At 37.4% G+C, this 21,256-nt stretch overlaps 3 protein-coding genes across 4 annotated transcripts; 2 read left to right on the top strand and 1 right to left on the bottom strand.

Moving 5' to 3' along the window:
• Positions 1 to 2,620: 2,620 nt before the first annotated feature.
• Positions 2,621 to 9,814, bottom strand: LOC113737850 (translation initiation factor IF-2, chloroplastic-like). The gene is made up of 13 exons (XM_072049030.1): positions 9,630 to 9,814; positions 7,705 to 9,334; positions 7,430 to 7,462; positions 7,165 to 7,278; positions 6,840 to 6,989; positions 6,629 to 6,727; positions 6,473 to 6,535; positions 5,872 to 6,027; positions 5,652 to 5,717; positions 4,921 to 5,157; positions 4,152 to 4,427; positions 3,540 to 3,728; positions 2,621 to 3,292 (listed from the first exon to the last, which is right to left on the bottom strand). Exons 2-13 carry the CDS (start codon positions 9,226 to 9,228, stop codon positions 3,131 to 3,133), a joined length of 3,069 nt encoding a protein of 1,022 aa, XP_071905131.1. The 5' UTR covers positions 9,229 to 9,334; positions 9,630 to 9,814; the 3' UTR covers positions 2,621 to 3,130.
• Positions 9,815 to 10,187: 373 nt separating this feature from the next.
• Positions 10,188 to 20,483, top strand: LOC140006689 (uncharacterized). Of its 2 annotated transcripts, XM_072049029.1 has the most exons (7): positions 10,188 to 10,722; positions 11,822 to 12,076; positions 14,281 to 14,422; positions 14,667 to 14,948; positions 16,140 to 16,227; positions 17,720 to 17,843; positions 18,477 to 20,483. In XM_072049029.1, exons 3-6 carry the CDS (start codon positions 14,374 to 14,376, stop codon positions 17,841 to 17,843), a joined length of 543 nt encoding a protein of 180 aa, XP_071905130.1. In that variant the 5' UTR covers positions 10,188 to 10,722; positions 11,822 to 12,076; positions 14,281 to 14,373; the 3' UTR covers positions 18,477 to 20,483. The 2 variants fall into 2 exon arrangements, with proteins under 2 accessions (XP_071905130.1, XP_071905129.1); XM_072049028.1 differs by lacking the exon at positions 11,822 to 12,076 and having other exon boundaries at positions 10,189 to 10,722.
• LOC140007093 (F-box protein At5g07610-like) lies at positions 18,675 to 19,843 on the top strand. Its single transcript, XM_072049803.1, has 2 exons — positions 18,675 to 18,887; positions 19,061 to 19,843. Exons 1-2 carry the CDS (start codon positions 18,675 to 18,677, stop codon positions 19,841 to 19,843), a joined length of 996 nt encoding a protein of 331 aa, XP_071905904.1.
• Positions 20,484 to 21,256: the final 773 nt, after the last annotated feature.

Genomic DNA, 21,256 nt, shown 5'->3' with positions numbered 1-21,256 from the left:
GAAAAAAAATAAAAGAAAGTGGCAGGAAAATTTACTTTAATCCAAAAGCTAATGGCTAGGATAATCGAGCTTAATATTTGAACGGTTGAGCTTGAATTTAGAGTTAAAACGGATTAGAGTCTACAATGGTGTGTATACATTATCCCAAATGGTTGTCTGCATCTTTTTTGATAACAGTAGTATTGTTTGAACAGGCAAGACCACGAATCAACTATTCTTTTGGCTAAGAAGTGATGAAGGATAATGATTAAACTTTTTTTATTCCACAGAAAATTCAAGTATTTATGATGCTTCATGAAGACCATGAAAGATTAGAATGAACTTAAAAGCAAATCTTATCATGATTATTGGTCCCCTCCAATATTGAACACCATGCAAGAGTACTCCTGTGTCGTGATCCTTATGGTCTAGTCAATTTCTTGTAGTACTATCAAAGATAAACCCCCCATGCAATTAATGCGAAAAGTAGAAGGCGGCAGTACAGTTCAACAGTAGCTTTTCAGGCGACTACGTGTGGACCACGTTACAAATACTTCAAGCACTATAAATTAATCATCAATTTTGGTGTTCTCCTCAGCAACCCATTTCTCATAAATTCTTCTTACTTCTTTCTCTCTTTATCTCAATCTTCACTTCAGCTAAGATTTATGGTCTTCTTGGCCTACACTTGAAAGGAAAAAATGGCCAAATTTCAGAAACTAAGGTTTGTGACGGAAGTTGCTCCTCCAAAGCTCATCTCTCTGATCAAGCGTCCATTGATTAAAATTTTGGACACTATTAATGAAGAAGAAGATCACGTCTCCGGTCTTTCTTCCTCCTCCGATAGACCGAGAGATTGAGCATGATGATATGACGGTTCCTAGAGATGAATCATGTTGGAAGAGGTTTCCTCATATGTACGAGCTTGTAACTTCTTTGCTTTTCTTTTCTGAGGGCTGAATTTTCACTGCAGTTTTTTGGCGGTGGAAGATTTTAGTGCCCAAGATATTTGACTTCCGTTCAACCCTCTTCACCACCATGTTTTTAGCCGGTGCGAAAGAGTAGTGTGTACTTGTGTTCGGTTTCTAGTTTTCGAGGGAACCTTTTGTTTTATGTAGTAGAAGCACCTGATGTTTAAGCAGTGAAATAAGATGCGTATGTGGTCTTAGAACTTGCACCAGATTTTTTGCAATTTCAATTTACACTTTGATTTGATTCAGTTGATAATACTAAGCTAGGAAAAATGAGTATTACTGAATAATGGTGCATGTCATCTCTGATGATATCATAAAACCTGAACCGTATTTGGAATTGTCAAGATCTCAAGCTTCAACTTAATAACACGAAAATTTCCTTAAACTCAGAATCTAAACCGTGTTTGGTATTGTCAAGATCTCAAGCTTCAGCTTCATAACATGAAAATTTCCTTAAACTCGCTTTCAAGCTTTTGTGCTTAAGAACTAGGGTAATTACTCCCCCCACCCAAAAAAAAAAAACCCCAACAAAGACATACCAATATGTTCATAGTATCCGACAATCCAGGCTTAACAGTAGGAACATATCCAAGATTATTTGCATCCTTCAGATGAGCCAAGAGTTTAATCCATCCAACTAAATGGGAGTTTGTTCAGCAACTAGAGATTCTCAAGTCCCAGTACGCTGAACCATCCAGCGTACCGTGTAAACATTATTTTGGAACACAAACAAGGGCTCCGTTTGAATTAGTATTTTTTAAAATGTTTTTCGAAAACTGTACAGTAGTTATATAAATGAAAAATTTTTACTGGAGATATTTTTAGAGATGTTTTTAAAAGTATTTTTAAAATCCATTTTGGGGTATTTTACAATTTATCACTTTTTTGAGACTTTTTTTAAAAAAAATTTTACCGCACCCACCACCACCACCCCCCCCTCCCTCCTCCCCACTTTTTTCTCCCCTTTCTCCTCCCTCTTTCCTCTCCCTCCTTTCCCCCTGCCCCCAAACCCCTCTCCCATTTGTAGGTAGTGCCACTGTAGCTGTGACCTTCTTGATCGTGGTTAGTGGAGGGGAGGGGGGATTGGGGGGAAGAAAAGGAAGGGAGAACGGAGGAAGGAAGGAAAGAGAGAGAGAGAGAGGGTCATGAGTGTGAGGATGGTGGTAGTGGTGGTGGACAGTGATGGGTGGTGGGTAGTGTGTAAAAAAGAAAGTGAGAAATTTTTTTTTATTTTTTTAAAGTATTTGAAATGTGTTGTATTTTTTGAATTGTTTTGAAATTTTTTTCAGAGTTTATTACTATAGATGTGAAACACAAAAGCAATTTTTCAAAAAAATGTTAAATCCAAACGGAGCACAAGCAAAGGCTTTGTGCCATATTCTGTCTCACAAAAAATCAAAAGTTTTCGACTAAAAAAGGATAGTAAGGATCCATTTAGCTTAGGACATCTGCGTTACTATGGAGATTTCCACAAGAAAACAACATATTATAGTGTCGTAACAATATCATGGCCGAGGCAAAAGCAATTCTGAGTCGGTTAAAATTCTGGCGTACAAAAGAGCAAGTACAGAAAATTCCTCCTTTTCCTCAGTCAGGTCGAATGGTTAAGTTAGTAGCTGAGCCTAGATGCTGTAGTCGATAGCTGAGACACAAGGAACACAAATAAATACTTGAATTCTGGTCATATTGTATTTTCATCTCAGCATTCCAGTAAGAGTAGCTGTGGTACAACCTGAAGGAAATTACACCCAGAAGAGGGGAGTCTATTGCTCAGTTGAACAAGCTGTGGCAGCAAAAAGGCTGCATCGTATTCGTTTTTTCCTTTTGGATCTTTACTCTTTTCATGACTTGGTGTGTTACACTTAGTATAGTATCTTCATTGAATCTGAGCAGTTCAAAACAATGGTGGATATCATGCTCGGTTGCTCTCTACAAAATGGAGCTCAAATCTAATATATACCACTATTTACAAACAATGCAACAACAACCCATGATGGCCAAATCCCAAGCTCATGTCCAAGGCATCTGAGTATACTTGTCAGTTAGTGAAGACAGACCCAACTCCCAGGCCGAGTGCACTTGAAACCGTGGTAAATTCACCTCTGGAAAAGGGGAGAAACTATGTCTTGACAAAATCAAGATTGCAGGTCAGCTAAAACCAACAATTGATACCTTCTCTACAGCTTTATTCCAACTTCTTCAAGAGCAGCTGCCATTGAGGCTGATGCCTCCTCAAGTGTTCTTTTCTTTTGCAGGGTGTTGAAGGCTTCAATAACATCCCCTTCCGCCCAGCCATCGAAGTCGTCTACTCCTATTCCACACTCTAGTCCCGCATTTACCTGTCCATGCAGGCGAAAGATGTATGTTAAAACTTGGCCAAAGAAATGGTATAGCTATAATTTTATGTCCTATTCTGTGATTGAAACAGCACATCTATTATTTTTAATCCCATTCCTATTCCCAATTTGTTATTTCACATAGCTTTTTATCCCAGAGATCTTTTCCATCTCATGTTTTAACTTTCCCATTTTATGCAGAATTCCTCCTCGTCCAGAAAATACGATTTTTAGAGGAAAGACAATATACCTCTTTCACAAGTTCCTTAACCCGTCGTAGTGAATCAAGTTTGCCAACATAGACTTCTTTTCTTTTTCTCACAACCCGAATCCCACAGTCTTTCACAACTTTTCCTTCCATTACCATGCATCCAGCAGCATGCCCACTCCCACTCTTGAACACAGCTCGTACTTCAGCTGTACCAATTGGCTCTTGTTCCTGCAAATAGCAGAAGCTTTTGCCTAAAGGTTACTGAATACCAATATCAGCATAGAAAAGCCAATAGAACCCATCCATTAATTTCCCGATTTAGAGTACAAAAACTAAAAAAATCAAATTTAATGGGTAATTCCTCTAGGACAAATCAATTCTTACTTTGCAAGTAATTATACTTAACACATAGCCCCGACTTACAAGAAAAAATGATATTGGGGATTTTTTTGGTCTCAGCCTCCATTTCATAAGACTTGGAAGTTAATTGCCCCCAAGGCATACAACCAAGACCGAAATGAATGCTTAATTCTTTAAAAAAAAAGTACAGAAGGCATATTGTGTACCATATTGAATGTTGACTTGCTCACCGAAAATTGGGGAGAAAAGGTAAAATCATATCCTCGTATAGACTAAACAAGTTTGTTTTACCTCAACAGGCTCCAGTAGTCCCTCCATAGCGTTCCGCACATCATCGATAAGTTCATATATAACTCTGTACAGCCGAATCTCAATACCCCTGTTCTCTGCATAGCTCTTGACAGAACCAGGGACTTTCACATTGAACCCGAATATAATGGCATTACTAGCGACAGCAAGGTCAACATCACTGGTGCTCACATCCCCAGTTGCTTGTAGTAGGAACTTCAAAGTCACATTTTCTTGCGGAAGGACCTGAAGGGCCTGTCTAACAGCTTCTATGGATCCCTATTCATAATTAACAATGTTCATCTACATTAATACACTAATCCTCGGTATATGAGCAAAACCTATATAGCCGATGAAATGCGGTTAAATGAGAAGCGAAGGATTTTCCACTAAAGTTGGCACACTAATATGCTTGCATGCACACTTGTGGACATAACCACGCAAGTACATTTAGGCCAACAGCTATAAGCACTAAGCTCTAAGAGAGACTGTAATGACTATAGGACAGCCCTAGCAGGAAGAACTTTTAAGCATCAAAAAAATTCATAAAGAATTCACATAAAACATCACCATATTTATAATATGCAGCCTACCAGAAAGATACAGACTTTAATACCAGTTTGCAGAGTGCTGGACAAAAAAATAGGATGAGACATTGTTGCTATCACTTCGTAATACAAAATTCCGGAATATAATATCTTTTAATGTATCAGAATAACATCGATGTACAAGAACTACCATTGCTTTGGTAGTTTGAAATGAATATGCATACCTGAAGATCAACCTTTAGAATTAGATTCAGCTGGTGCAAGTCCAATCCAGCCTGCTTTCCTGCTGAAACAGCAGAAGCCAGGGAATAAAGTGTAATTTTTCCATCTCCAGCTTTTGCCGACAGGCGTTCATTCCTCAATGATTCAGCCCATAACTCAGCTTTTTCACGAGCAAAGTCAAGAGACTCAACAACTTCAAACTCATCACCAGCAGAAGGAACAGTATTCAATCCAATGACCTGATGACAGATGCAGGATGGTGTAACAACCATTGAAGAAAGACATCAAAAAATTCAGACAGAATTAACAGAATGACAAGTTAAGGCAGATTACAATTTTTTGCCTTTTTAAGCACTAAATTGGCTTTTTCAAAGCAAATTTGAAACCTCATATAGAATCTGTTTCAATGAAAAACTAGAACTTTTTTAGTAAAATCAAGCATACATATATAAGCAGGGAAGCAAAATTTTATAGCATAGACATATTACCTATGGTTAAAAAGTACAAAATACATGCCATCCCGACATATTAGAACTTAAAATCATACATTTAAGAGGAGGCACTTGAAACCAGTGAGAACTTACACACTCATCACTGTAGTCTAAGAGCTATTTCAAGAAATAATGAAATGTGCATCTTACATTTGAATTGATTGTGAATCTCACACAGTGCATGGAAATTAATGATAACTATCAAACAGATGACATCCAACAAAATTGGTGAATATGCATACCTGAACAGGTATAGAAGGCCCAGCTTCATCAACTCGCTTCCCACCATCATCAAATAAAGCCCTTACCTGTCACAGCACAGAATTGGAACTTTTTTGAGATAGAGGTAGACAATTAGATGTATCTGTCTAAATCTCTGGAAAGCAAAACATTACAACAAGAAAAGAAAAAGTAAATCTTATTTAATCAATGGCACAAACTTTCCGTCTAATGCCCACCAACCTTTCCAAAAGCTTCCCCACAAACTACTACATCTCCTCTTCTTAACGTGCCATTCTGCACAATGAATGTGGCAACAGATCCTTTAGATTTTTCAAGGCCAGCCTCTATAACTGTGCCCTTTGCATTTCTCTGAGGATTAGCCTTCAGCTCTTGCAACTGTGGAAGAAATGGCAGAAAATCAGAAACAGGGTATATGACTATATGGCACCACATATGCTGAAGAGGCAACTACATTTTCAGACCGGCAGGCAAGAAGAGTGCAGAGTACAAGGGCAAGTTCAGGATAATTGAGTAGCAAAGCCATCAGCTAAGTATCCTAACAACTAATTATCAGGGTTTCTTTAAACATATTAAACTCTACAATCTCTCAAAACAAACTCATAAGGAGCATATAGGTAGTTAATAAGAAGGAGACCCTTAATCAGTCTAATGTACTTTCAACACTCACAAGACCATATTGCCAGTTAATCAGATGGAGATCCTTAATCAGTCTAATGTACTTCCAAACAAAATAGTGTGGATAGAGTTCTAGGTAAACATGATAATACTGAAAAGAGTACCAAAGTGAACAAACTGCAAAGAAATAAGTCTAGGAGGCTACCTCAGCGACAAGCATGATAGTTTCTAACAAATCATCAATGTTATCGCCTTTAAGAGCACTGATCTGTTAAAGAGGAAGAAATAAATGAGCACTGACTCAATTACCAAAGGATTATTTAGAAATATCAGGACAAATTTCAGGTTGCAGCTTGGGCACCTTAACCATTGGGGTCTGACCACCCCAGTCTTCTGGCATCAAACCAATTGAAGAAAGTTCTTGCATGACTCTATCTGGATTAGCTCCATCCTTATCAATCTGGAAACGTGGACGGAAAATTTTCGTTATTGTAAGTTGGAAACACCAATTGAGACTAAATGATATACAAGCCAACACACAGCGGAAAATCTCAGAATAAATGCATGCGCACTTTGTTTATAGCAATAACAATTGGCACTCCAGCTGCTTTGGCATGAGCAATGGCCTCTTCTGTTTGAGGTCGAATTCCATCATCAGCAGCAACTACAATAACAGCAATGTCTGTTACTCTGGCTCCACGAGCTCTCATTGCTCCAAATGCCTATCCAACCATTCGTACAGTTATGTTAGATAATTCATCTTGACAAAGGCCTTTTAAGATATGTCTGCAAAATCTCCAAGAAGAGCATTTGACATAAAAATTTTAAAAAAGAAAAAAAAAAAACTTGCATGAATAAGCAGTTAAAAGTTAGAATCAGTGCTACATCATTAATTACCTCATGTCCAGGGGTGTCAAGGAAAACACAAGTCTGTGGCTTGCCATCAAAAGGTACTTGTACCTTGTATGCCCCTATGCCTTGAGTAATTCCACCTGCTTCAGATGCTGCCACCTACAGTAGGTTGTCTAAGGTTCAGTTCCCAACTATTCAAGTATCATACCACAAGAAAGAATAAGGTACTTCTTCTAAAGTCATCAAATCATAATGGCATTACAAAAAATGTACCTCAACATGAACATCAATAAAAATAATCAATTCATACCTTGCTTTTCCTGATGTAATCCAAAAGTGTGGTCTGCCAACCCAAAAGAAAACCGGTAATATATTAGCTAAAGATTGTTATGGGACGATAAATCTAGAATGACTCTCCTAAAGATCAATTAACTGGAAGCACACAAAATGTTCATAGGCAACAAACAAAGAAAGGTAAAATTATTTCATGGGATGAGATCATAATGACTTCAAAAAAGATCCATTAACTGGCAACACACATAATGCTTCTTGAAACCAACTACAAGAAAAAATTTTGTTGCTTACTTTCCCATGGTCCACGTGTCCCATGATGGTCAGAACAGGAGGCCTGTCTTCCAACTTGTCGACATCATCTTCATCAAAAATTTCTTTTTTTTTTGCCATTTCCTCCACTTTCACAGGGTCAGCATCAATAACTTCAACATCATACTCCTGACAGATCATCTTCACCATGTCTTTGCTGAGAGTTTGCACACCATCAGGTTTGATTCCCTTTGAGTATAAAGATCTAAAAATCTCACCTTCACTGATGACCAAGTTGTGCGCCAACTCCTCTGTTAGCATACCTTCTTCGCCAACTTCCAAGATCTCAACCCTAACAGGCGCAGCATCTTTAGCTGCCTGGAGTCGTGCAGCTTTACGACTTGCCTTTGTCCATTTTCTTCCTTTCCTTGCTGTGGCAGCACCAGGAATTGAAACATCAAGCTCTGGAATCTCCTCATCAGAAATATCATCAGCATCAACTATACGCTTACGTAGGCCTCCAGATGGACCACCCCTTTTACGAAATTCATCCTTGGACTTTTCATCCTTCAACTTTCCATCCTTCAATTTTCCAGGTGCACGACCCTTTCCTGGTTTAGGTGGGGCTAAAACAGCTTGCGCAATCAAAGGATCGACCACTGGTTTCTTAGAAGCAAACTTGTCAATCAATATTGGCTTTCTTTCTTTGGTCTGAGAGGAAGAGTCAGTTACATTCGCAGATGACGGCTTTGGAGCAGCTCCAACATCCTTCAGAATGACAGGTTTTCTAGCCACAGGGGGAGGAGCAACAGAAGGCTTTGCTTGTAACCTTGGTCGAACATTTTGTGATGGCTTAGGGGTTCCTAGAGGAGAAACAGTTTGAGATTCAATCTTCCCTGCAACATCATTTTTTGGCCGTTGCTTTGCAGGTTCCACAACTTTTTGTACACTGCCAACTGGGTTCCCCTTTCGCCACACGCTCTTCAATGTCTTAGACTTCTTATTGGAACTGGATCCCGAATTTACTAAATTACCATCACTTTTGTTAGCACCACCATTAGCTGGTGATTTACTAACTGAAACACTAACCTTCTTACTTGTTTCCAGTTTCTCAGCCTTCTCCAATGCCTCACCAAGTGACTCAATCACTTTATTTCTCTCTTCTTCATCATTGTTCACCTTTTCATCTTCAGAATCCGAGCTAAGTTTGGATCCATCCCAATCAAGAGAATCTATTCCTAAAAGGTTTTCAGCTCTAGAATCAGATTTCAACTGAGGCTTTGGAGCTGGCTTAAGGACAAGATCAGCATCATCACTATTACTTCCTCTAAATGTGGAATCAAGGGATATTGACGTACCCTGATCAGCAATATAGTCGGTGGTCACTGAGAATCTACAGACCGACACATATCTCCATCTCTTACCAACCCAAATTCTTGGAGAAGCCCTGTAATTCCTAGAGTAAGAAACCCGCTTAATCAATGAAAATGAACCTTCAAATTTCCCAGAAGAACAAGTGCAAGTGCAACCACTTCCCAAGTTCACTAGGGAAGCAACAGCAGCCATTGTTCTTTAACCTTATCTTAATCCTATCATGGACCTTCACTTTACAACCTCTATAATAACACCCCTCCAATGCAGCAATCCACACAAACCCCTTAACAGTTATCTTCTGAAAAAAAAAGGTAACCTGTTTGAATTCACAAAATTCACCCCAAAATTGCAGGGCCAAAAAAAAAAACAACAAAAAAAAAACCAAAAAAAAAAAAAGTCCAACAATTTCTTCACCTCAAAAGGGTAATTTCCTGTAATTGTTTTGAAAGAAGGTGGGAGGTGGGGAAAGGGCTGGTGAATAGAAGTGAATTGAAGTGAAGAACTGAAACCAAACTTGTTATCATGAAGACAAATATCGAAGAACCCAAATACCAAAAGGTGCACTGTTTTCAGGGGATGAGGAAAGTTCTCACCTTGGTTCACAAAATTGTAACTTTGTCTGTCCAGAAGAGTTGAATTGGGACTGCCCTTGAGTTTATTTTTGCTACTTCAAGCTATAATGTGTGTTTTTTTGAGAGCGCGTGGGAGAGAGATGAGAATGATGAAAAGGAAATTCAGAGAAGTGTGTGGCTGAAGGGGGAAAGAACTCAAGAAGTGTGAGCCGAGAGGGGTGGACAGAAGTGGGAAATCTCTAGGCTGGGGACACTGGCTTGTGTGGCTGTCTCTCTGCCTGTCATATTATTCACCGTGTGATAGGCTTCTGGCTAAGGTTTATTCCCAGTCTATTTTCATATGCTTTTATACATATCCCTACAAATATTTTCTATTTTTTTCTATTTTCTATTTGTAATTGTGGTAGACTGATGTATTTTATTTCCAAATAAATAGAAGCGCTTTTTACACCAATTAACTAACCTTTCTCTTTTGCCAAAAAAAAAAAAAAACCTTTCTTGATCTAAAAAGGAATAATTCATGAAATTTAACTACATAAAAACTTCTAACTGATTAAAAAAACCCACTAATCATAAACTAATAACCCTTTTACAATAGAGAAGATTTAACTCACAGTTTCAGAACATCCACTCAAACGAAAAAAGCTAGAGCTGAGCGACAATTTCACCGCAGAAGCATTCATATATCACTATAAGGATAGAAAATCTTCCACATTTTCCATGTTCTCATGCAATGATTTTGTGGCCAACAATTTCATCATATTGTTTTCCGGTTTCATCAACCACTGGCGACCTTGGAGCAGTACGCTATTCCTTAGAGACTAGTGCTCTAGAAGACTAGTAGTAGTTGACTGGTAAACTAGAAATTATCTTGGCTAATTTGCCGGGCATTTCATGCTGAAAGGCCCAAATTTTGTCTCTCTTGCCCGGTTGCACGTCCCCATTCTCTCCCCTCCTTTCCCCTTCAAATTCTTGTTCCGCAGCCGGAGCCCCCGACAACCCGTTGTTCCTTTATTTCCCAGAACGCCCCACCAAGCAACCAAGTGGACATACAGATTTTTGACCCCATTCGAAGAACTCTCTGTCAAAGAAAAGAAAGCCCTTTTGCTCCCAGGTGTGTGATCCTCCACTATCCATCCCCTCCCAAGAAAATAAGGCCATGGTAGCTACAAGAAGGCAGACTAAAATTTGCCCTTTTGTTCTTTTTCTCAAGCTTAATGCAATGTTTTCAACTTTTCATATACTTAGGATGAGGGCTAGTAGAATTTTTGCAATTTCAGGGTTCCTGCCTTTGCTATTGCAAGTCTTGTTTGAAGCTCTAAGCAAAAGATGTTCTTTTTATATAGTGACTTTGATTACTGATAATAGTCTGTTGATGTAATACTAGTATGGCAACGTTGTGATGCATCAACATGATGAATTGATGTAAGTACTTGAGGAAAGTCATCAAGAAACAATCTTTGTTACATCAAAAGATAGTATGTGAACAATATTAGAGGATGTTGATTTTTGTCCTCGCATAAAATGGTAATAACAATAATGGCAGAGTCAGGATTTCAATTAATCTTAGAAAAAATGACACACAGCACCATTGACATGAATTATATCCCCACTTGTACTTTATTCTAGCAAGTTAACTTGTTAGAAAAGAACAAGGGAAAATCTCTGAGAAGGTTTTACAATCTCTCAAGAATATCAGTTTGATGGTTGAAAGTTAACATAAAGCACTAATCATGAACTTTTATGCATGTATTAAGCTTGTATAGTATGATATGAAGCCTTGACCTCCAGGACAAACAATTACAAGGTATTTGTTTGACTTGATCCAAAGGCATAGAAGTGAATCACTCCATCAATGTTTTGAGGAATATCTCCTCGTGTCTTACATGAATGACTGCAACTTGGCAGTTTAGAAGGTACAAGTGGTTGGCTGCTTGTACTATTGCTCTTAAGTGCATAAATATTCCAAGGAATGTAGATTAGAGAAGAAGTGGTGCATGAAGATGTCATTCTCTTTGAATACCTGTTGCAAGATAGTTTATTCTGAATTGAAACACTAGGAGTCTGGGAAGCCCAAGTTTATTTATAGCTGTAGTATCTATATCATGGAAAATGTGGTAGATCTATCAGACTTTAATGATTTTCGTGATTCATTGCACCTTTTGATTTACTGACACGAAGATACACATTTTGTGGTATTTATGAACTTTTAGGGGCTCCAATAGAAGGAATTTGTAAACCTGTAATCCAATTACAACCTTGAGCCATTGGGTGCCCGCTGGCAGGGAATTTTGCAGACCCTGAAGTTTACTTTACTTCACTAATGGCAGAGAGCAGATGCATTGTTGAATACACTTTGTGTCAATGACAATTAAAAAAAATTTAAAGTAGAAGAAAAGAGAAATAACGGGGCAAACGAAGAAGAAAGCAGGTTTTTAAACTTTGAGCCTGGAGGAAATTTATGTTGAGTGCGTACAATATATTCTTTTTCTTAATTTGCGCTTGGTTCAAATGGCTTTACTTAAGTTGTTTGTGGATAGATAGACATTCCAATTTTTCGTAGTTTGTGCTCTGAAAACACACACCCATCCAAATGAATCATTCTGCTGGTCTCTCTTTGGCTTCTTGCCCTGAAGCAAGACTTGCAACAGAGTGTGTTTTTGTGTGCTGCTTGTAATAGTGTAACAAAGTTCAGTTCATGGGGCCACAGCTGAGTGGAGCCCCTTGTAGAAGTTTCTTACTTTAGATTGATATTGCTGGTGTCACGTAAACTTTATGTGTATAGCAGTGTGTGGGTTTTGGAGTTGCACAATACCTTGAATTTTAATGTCTCAGCAGCAATCTCAGTGTATTTTACTTGTTTAATTTTTATGGTTGGCTTTCCATTTTCTTGATGTTTGATTTTGGAAATAATCCATTTTGGCATAGTTTTTGAGTGCGTGAAGAGTTGCAATATCAAAACAAACAGAAACATTGTTTTTTTTTAATCAAGTACGGAATTTTTTGCTTTTGCGATGCCATCAGCGTGATGCATTTTTAATTAGTATTTCCTATAAGAATTTTTACCTGTTTATACCATATTATCTTAGTTTTTCTTTGCAATTTTTGTTTTTAGATTTCCACTGTTGGTTACTGTAGGATCTTTGTGAGAGAGAGAGAGAGACAGATTGATGATGAAAAATTGAAAATTAAACTACCTCAAAGAGGCAGCAAAAGGTGCAGTAATCCACTAACGAAGAAGTACAAGCACTGATATCAGCTGAACTTACAGGCAGCAACCCCAAGCTTTTGACCATCACACTAGCAGGAAATCCTATTAAACCTTTGCAGAGGTTCAAAATTTTCTCAAAACAATGGTTCTATCTCATCTCAGACTCCAAATTCCCCATCCTTCTTTCTTTTAATTCGACCTTTCTCTCTGGTGTCTTTATTCGCTGAATATGTACCCTTTTCTAAATGCTGCTTCATGTCACTTCACCTTATCTCACAGTTATTCTTCTGCTGTGAAGTGCCATCTAAAATCTTTTTCTGAACTTGACTATATGTTATAAATTTGCATTCTTGTGATAGATAATTACTGTATGGAACTCCTGTCATGATGTGCTTGCATATTTTTGTTATAAGTAGAGAGCTGACAATTCTAGCCATCAGTATAATGAGGCATTGGATTTTGCTCAGTCCCTTCCTTTTCTCGACTTGAAAATGATGTTGCATTATGCAATTTAGCCACTAGAGACTACCGTTATGTTGCATTATGCAACATAATGCATACCATAAGTATTACTACTAGAGACTACCAAGATATTGCATTATGTTGTAAATTTGTTGTCTGAGGAAATCAGACCCATTGCATATCATAAGTGTGTGCATCGCTACAATGGCCCTTTAAATACTTCCCGTTATCTCATATTATTTGTACACTAATGATTAGGACTGGAGTAGCTCTTGCAAATTTGACTATTAACTTAGAAATTCTCTTCAAGAAACAAAAAAGTTTCTGCTTTATGTAGCTTGCTTTTGTTTTTCTTTTTCAAAATTGCGGCCACGTGAGTACATGTGCATCATAGTTGTATACCGTATTCATCAACTACTTTAGAAGAGTGTAGTTCATAAAATTAGGCAAGTCGAATGGAGAAATATAAATTAACAAATTCATCTTTATGCATTTTTTAGAGCTGGAACAATTTCTTTGTCTTTTCAAACAATGGCATTGTTCGACTGAAGTTTCCTCAAATCATTCTTCTTTTAAATATTCCGTACAAAATTTTCTTAATTATTCATTTCTTGTTATTGCTCACAATCTCTGGTACTGCATCTTTAACTTCACATTGATATCATGGTTTCCTTATGCTATTATATGCAAATGTGGCCTTTAATCATTGTCATAATACTCAAAATGGAAATTAAACAATACTATTGTTCTAGACCCATTATAAACCATGTTTGAGGTAAGTTAATTATACGAGATGTACTCATGTTGTAAATCTCTCATTGAGTTGCCTTTACTTTTTACACGTGTTAATATCCTGGATGCCTCATAGTGCCTTTTAGAGAATAAGATTGTAAACTAAACTTGTAATAAGATTGTAAACTAAACTTGTTGGCATGTTAATTACTCATTGAGTTGCTTTCGCTTGATAAAGGTGTTGCATTGAACCTTCTTTTCCTACAGGAACATAGTGTCTAAGAAGGGGAAGTAATTGGGGCCCCCATCATTGCAGTTATTGTAAAAACCTGACAAAAAGGCAAATAGGAGCAATTTCTAATGAGCTCCGTAAAGAAAGCTGACTCCTCCATTTGCATGACATTTGCAAGTAAGATGGTTTCTATTATCTCTATTCTTCATATTAGTGAGGAAATGCATGTATAAGTATTTCCGTTTGTTTTGAAAAGATTTTGATGGTATCCTAAATATATAAAGGTGGGACTTACACCTAGCTACAGTACCCAATCATTCCCTATGCATTTAGGGGGGTTTTTTTATTGTTGGGGGGCATAGGTGTCTTTTTGGCAATAAATCAGCGTGAAGACAATGTGCATTTCTTTTTGTTGCTGCAGTGGTGAAGATTGCGCTTTGGCCATATTTTTCTCGACTACTATGCTCCAAAATCCGCATAATTCTCTCTCTATCTGAATGTGCCTACCCCATACCCACAACCACCACTACCGCTGCCTTCTCCTTTCTTTACTCTCACCTGACAAAGAGAAAAGGACCATGTGATGCTGCTTTGATTTTTGCTGAGAATGCTCGTGAATCAGCCAACTCTTGTTCGCAGAGACCCTCCATCCTCTTTCCCTTTCCTTTGTTGGGCTCCTTCGACCACCATTCTTCTGCCCAAAGTAAGTTTTTTTCTTTTTTTTTCCCTCTCTTTCCTCTTTACTGTTTTTTGTGGTATTTAATTGGATTGATTAATTAATTGGTTGATTTATTTTCTTTGTCTGTTAATTTGCTTCCATATTCTGGTTTCCTTTCGAGGTTGTTTGCTTCAATCAATTTACAGTCTTGTTCCTGCTTTATTGACTAACTAATTAATTTGCGAGAGTTAGGTGGCACTGCAGGTTATGGATATTCTACAAAATTCAGACTATATTTCTGTCATACATTGAAGGGTGAGGCACAGGGAAGTGGGGGATTGACTTTTCCCAATGCAAATCAGTCTAGACCTTGTGCTTTGCCTTTATTTATCCATAGCAAAAATCTTATGTGCATATATTTGGTAAAGATTTTTTTTTTTGGAAAAAAATCATTGTAGAACATGGCTTTTGATGATGATAAAAATGACTCTAGCATGGGTGATGGTATTGTTGGTGTGGACTTCTCTAGATCATCTTACTTTTCACTTTCAACTCTTGTATACCAATATAGGATTTCCTTTCCTTGGTGGTATTATGATGGTCATGGTTTTATTAGGAAAGCTAATGTCAAAACATAGTAAATTGATGATGAGCCAATATTTTTGATAATGCATATGTGGATGTCATATCTGGCAAAAAGAGCTCGAGTACTGAATTACTATTAATGAATAGGGTCTGTTTGGATTGTGAATTATTAGAGATATTTTTACTGTAGCACTTTTTGTGATGTGATGTATGTGAGATAAAAAGGTAATTGGGAAGGTAAAAAGGTGTATTGGAAATTGTAATGATGATGTAAGCAAATAAATTTGGGGAAATAAAGCCCAATCCAAATTTGGGGAAATAAAGCCCAATCCAAATTTGGGGAAATTTTACGACTGTTTCTCCAATTAAAAATGACGTCTTGGCTTTTTAATTCAAGTCTTTATGATTCTTATTTTTATCTTCCAAAAGCGAAACTGGATGTGTGAATGTCGTCATTAAATAGTTAAACTACTGAAAAGCATTGTTTGAAAAATACTAGGTTAAACTACTGAAAAGCATTAAATAGTTAAACTACTGAATAGTTACAACACTATTCAGCTTAATGGAAGATTGGTTCAGGTGTTGATTGAGAATGTTTTTATCTTTGTCAAAAAAACACATGCCATATGTTTTGGTACTGAGGGAGTGCAGATTGTTGCTGGTGTGGCCAGGGTTTTGAGGGCGATACTGTTTCTATTGGAGTTTCGAGGGGCCAAAGGCCGCGTCATCTCTTGATCATGTAAATCCTCTGCTATGAGCACCACTTGAATTAGGCATGTATTGAATTCTAACTAGCTATAATGGGAGGTGTTGCACTTTGCACGAGATATTTTAGTAGTGCAAAAGATTCAATTTGTTCAAAAGTGAATCCTAGGTATCTTCATATGCTTGCTTCAAAGAAGAAAAAAGAACCATTTTTTGTTAAAGGAATTTTTATTGTTAATTCTGTTTTGTGTTTTGACATTTTAATCATGACATAAAGAAATTTCAGTCATTTTGTTTTCCCCTCTTACTGTTTTTTGTATAATGCGGTTTCTACATGGTGATATGATCCACTAAGCTTTACTTCTGTGGTCTGTTCTTGCGGTGTTGTGTCGGTGTTCTGCTGTAGTAAGTTCAACTTTTCGCATGACTGTTAGCAAAGACATAATGGAAGTTTCAACAAGCTATCTTTGAAGCTTTTGTCTTTTGTAAGGGAAAAAAAACATTTGGTAATTCAATTTCCCTGATTTTGCTTTTCTCTTGCTTTTTCTCAATAGCTGGTAGTTATAAAACAATGATTGCAGTGATTAGCCTTGGCAATTGGGATGTATAAGTTTACAATTAGGTGATTGAACTTATAGGATGAATGATAGATAGTTTTCTTGGATGCTGCTAATTGGTAGATTACTTTGTTGGTCTTAGTAAGTTTTTGGGTTCTGGCTTCTTGGTGCTTTCGATTGGCTGTGGAATTGCAATAAGGCCAAGCTGTTATTCTTTTATGCATGGGGACTAATTTGATTGCTCCTCATGTGTTTGGCTTGCTTGTGTAAGAGCTGATTTTAGGCTGTTTTCTGTATATCTTGTTGTTTTGTGCAGGTTGCAATTGAATCACTATGAATCATGTGTAGCCTTACTAACTTGGATAATTAGTTTCCCTACGTTAAAATCAATGCATGTATGTGCTTTTGCGAACAGCTACTTTTAGACTTAGGCCATCTTTTTTTTTTGGTAAAAAGAATTAGGCCTTCATTATACTATGATAAGTATAAAAATGTCTAGGGTGATTCCCCAATAAATTAGATCTAGAGTGATTCCTCACCCATCCTGTCAAGGGCCCAGTTGAACGCTTGAGTATAGGTTCCCTATGCTCATGTGAATGGCCGGGCCATAGTTCTAAAAGGATCCACTCATGGGCCTGACCGGATATGGTTTCTTCACAAACAAAACAAAATGTAGGTTTTTAGTAGTATGTTCCAGTGTGCATTATGCCAACAGGTCTGAAACCCAACTCTAGTTGAGAAGTGGAGTCACCCTTCTTTGTCTTTTTTTTGGCTCTTCTGCCTTTCTATGTCTATCACCAGAAAATCGATTGTATAACATGATTATTCCTGCCTCTGGCAGATGCTAATTTTGCGATTTTCAAATGAAAGGGATTTAAAATTCTGAAATGTGGGTGTAATATATCTTTCATTTATCAATTATGTTACCAAGGACTGATTGATAAATTTTTTTGTCAATTTACGATCTAGACAAAGGAAAGGTTGTTTAGGAACCAAATATTGGTGGCGGTGCAAGTTCAAAAGTTGGCACCTGCAGATTGAGGAGTTTGATGGAAGACTTGAAAGCCAGAAATGTGCAACTGTATATATCTAGGTGCGTTAATATCTTATTTCAACTGGTGTTTTATTTTCTAAGAGACGCCTGGCAGTGAGTGCCCTTTAGCCTGTTGCTCATCCTGTGACACCATATAATCTTGATAATGTTGAATTTAACTCTTCTATACTTAATTTGATACTGATTCAGTGTCTAATTACCATTGATTGTGAAAATCATTTGATGCTGATTCAGGTTCTGTTACCGTTGATTGGGAATATCATTAGAGTCACATCTTGGTTGCTTAATATTTATTCTGTCAGTTTACTGCATTTAAGCATCTTAGCCTTTATAGATGATATCTTTAAAATATTATCAGTGCACGAGGCCAATAAGATAGTAAAATATAAAATTATAGCTTACTATTTGTGCAATTAGCGGTAAGGGGTCTTACTATCATAATAGGCATTTTCAATTGATTCTGAATACAGTTAGGGCATTAGCTTACTATAAATGGTTGTTGATTTAGTCCCTCAGTTTAGGACTTACGAGATATTCTTCATAAATTTCTGTTTCTTTAATTTTTTATTAGCCGCTAAACATTTGGGAATCTAAAGATATTGCAATTACTACATTTTGGCAGTCCTTAAAATCCTCTTGTATCCCTCATTGCCTGATTTTCTTTCATTGCAGATGCAGCCACCATTCTCATTTTTGCCACATTTTTCTTTCATTGCAAATGCAGCCATCAATCCCATAACGCAAATGATACTTCCTTTTCCGGAGTCGTAGTATTGTAGAGAATCTGCTAACGTTATTGCAGGAAAGAGATTGCGGCTAGCTTCATCGAAAAGCCAAAATTCAAAAAATCTGCTTAAAGCGCCTGTAACAATGTCTGCTGAGATTGTGGGAGGCAATGAAGATCTTTTGATAATCATACTGTCAAAATTGCCAGCAAGTCAACTGTTACAATTCAAAGTTTCACAAGACAATGGCATGCTCTCATCTCGAGTTCCAGACTTGCTCTTCTGCACTTCAATCCCAGTGCCATCTCTGGTTTCCTTTTCACCACAACAGCAGGAGGTCAGCTCATTCCTCTCCATGGTAATTCTGTATCAGTTAAACCCCCTCTAGCAAAGCTTCCTCACATTAGCCCAGATATGAAAATTTTGCACTCTTGCAATGGCTTATTGCTTTGTGGTGATACTTGGTTGAGCAATTGGAATGTCGTCCTCAGTCTCTACCTATATAATCCTACTCTTGGTTGGCATATTCAGATCCCGAGTTCTGAAGGCATGAGGAGAGACTTACTTTATGATATTTTAAATGAGCATTATTGGAATTTGGCTTTTGATCCTCTTGAATCATCCTCCTATAAGATCATTGACTTTTCTAGGCCTAAATTTGAGTCTAGTTGCTATCGTTACAGTATTGAAATCTATTCATCAGAGACAGGACTGTGGAAGTTAGTCAACAATGATATACTTTCAGGGGATGATTTGAAATTGTCCATTAACTTTTACAGAGGGGTACTCCTGAATGGGATAATTTATTGGCCTTCTTTTGGTCGTCGAACTACCTTGTGCTTTGATGTAGCTAAAGAATCAATAAAGTCTATACCCATGCCTCCAAATGGAATTTGGCCGTACTGCAATTCATTTTTTGTGGAGTCTGGCGGTCATTTATATCATGTTGTGCATCAAGAGTCACAATGTTTTGTCCATGAGATGGAGGATAGTTGTTCGGGGTGGCTTCTCAAATATTCTGTTGATATGGATGCAGTTTTGGGTGCATGTCCCTCAATGGTTAGGGAGAGGGCTGGTTCTGATAAATGCCCATATCTTGTGTTGTCCTTCATCCCTAGAGTGGATCAAAAAGATGAATTGGTGTTCTACATTGCTGGTTGTGCTATGTATTATGACATCAACCAAGTGAGTTGCAGGAAAATTTGTGATCTGAATGACAGTTGCTTCGATTGTTATATCACCAGAAGATATATAGGGATTGATGTTCATAAACACATTGAGGGCCTGATTACCCTTCCTGGATGTCGCGTCTAGTCTTGCTTGAGGTTTCTGCCTTTTGGGTGATATATCTCTGTCCCCCTTTACACGTCAGACATATCAATATTTGGAATCATAGAGAGTATTAGTTGCTTACTTTCTGTGCATATGTTTCTGAAATTTTGCTCGTCCTTGCATCAAAATTGGGTGTTCAGTTTACTCTCATACCTTCAGTCGTAAAAACTTGGGATAGCGGTGTCATAATCTATCTGTAAAGGCCATTTCACTCGTAATATTATGCTGCTCGCAAAATATGGATCCGAGTTCAAGAAGGGATTGACCTCTCAAGCGGTATGCTGGACGCAAGGAAACAATGTAACATGTTCAGTTCACTGTTGGTGCCGGAAGAAATTTGTCCCATCAATCGTCGACTTTGAGAAGGGAGCTGATAGGCAGACTGACGTACAGATCATAGCGTTTAGCCGGGGCAAGAATCTCAATGGATCAGCATAGTTTTCTTTCCAGTTCCTTCCCCTCCTTTAGATGCTCTTCCTTGAGATTTCTTGAAGAACCTGCTGTAGTAATGTATGCTGGTTGAAGGCTGAACGTGTAAATATGATTATTTCTACCTTTGGATTTGTACCTTCTATTTCTGTGTCTTATTTTATCTACCAAACTGGTCTTTTGTTCTGATCAATTGCTACATTCCTTCTCTTAGCATCATTTCATTCTGTCAGTTTTCTTAGATGACTATAGCTTTTGTCAGGTGTTACTTTTTGTGTACTGCATTACTCTGATTTATTTCAGCTGGTGATTGATTTAACTTTTTTTTCAAGCATGATAACATGTTTTTCTATCTATAATAGAAAAGGCGTCAAACTACTGTATCACGCTTTCTCAACAGCTACTCTGCTGTATCCTCTGTCACCAAAGGCGTACAGGTTATATGATATCCCATCAGCCCCTTGAATTAGTTTCTCTATTGCCAAAAGCGTGATATAGCATACTCTTCAACATTCAGCCCTCCGCAAATTACAAGAAAAGCGTGATGAATCTGTCTCTGTCATGTCCCTCTTGGTATTTAAATCATTGTTTTTTCAGCTTAATTGAGATGGTTATATGGTCCCTCTGTATATGGTCCCTCTGCAAAGTCACTATGGATGAATTTATGTAAAATATATTTATACATATATATATATATATATATATATATTCTATAGTTATGGCATATGAATTAGGATAAATGTTGCATAACAATCTCAAAAATTAGTATTTAAGAGTATGACCATTATGAATGAAATGTAAATTTATATACAAGCGGGTTTAGAGTCTCCCATTAATGTCTTTTAGAAGCAAATGGTCAATTATTAGAATTTTACACGTGACTAAAATCGAGACCTATTTTGACAAAATGAAAAAGCAAAAGAGGAGAAATTGTTATACATGAAGAGTATATGTAAGACTAATCTA

This window comes from Coffea arabica, chromosome 5e, assembly GCF_036785885.1.
Source record: "Coffea arabica cultivar ET-39 chromosome 5e, Coffea Arabica ET-39 HiFi, whole genome shotgun sequence".
In the NCBI taxonomy this organism is placed as follows: domain Eukaryota; kingdom Viridiplantae; phylum Streptophyta; class Magnoliopsida; order Gentianales; family Rubiaceae; genus Coffea; species Coffea arabica.
This window is presented reverse-complemented; position numbering and strand designations above follow the sequence as displayed.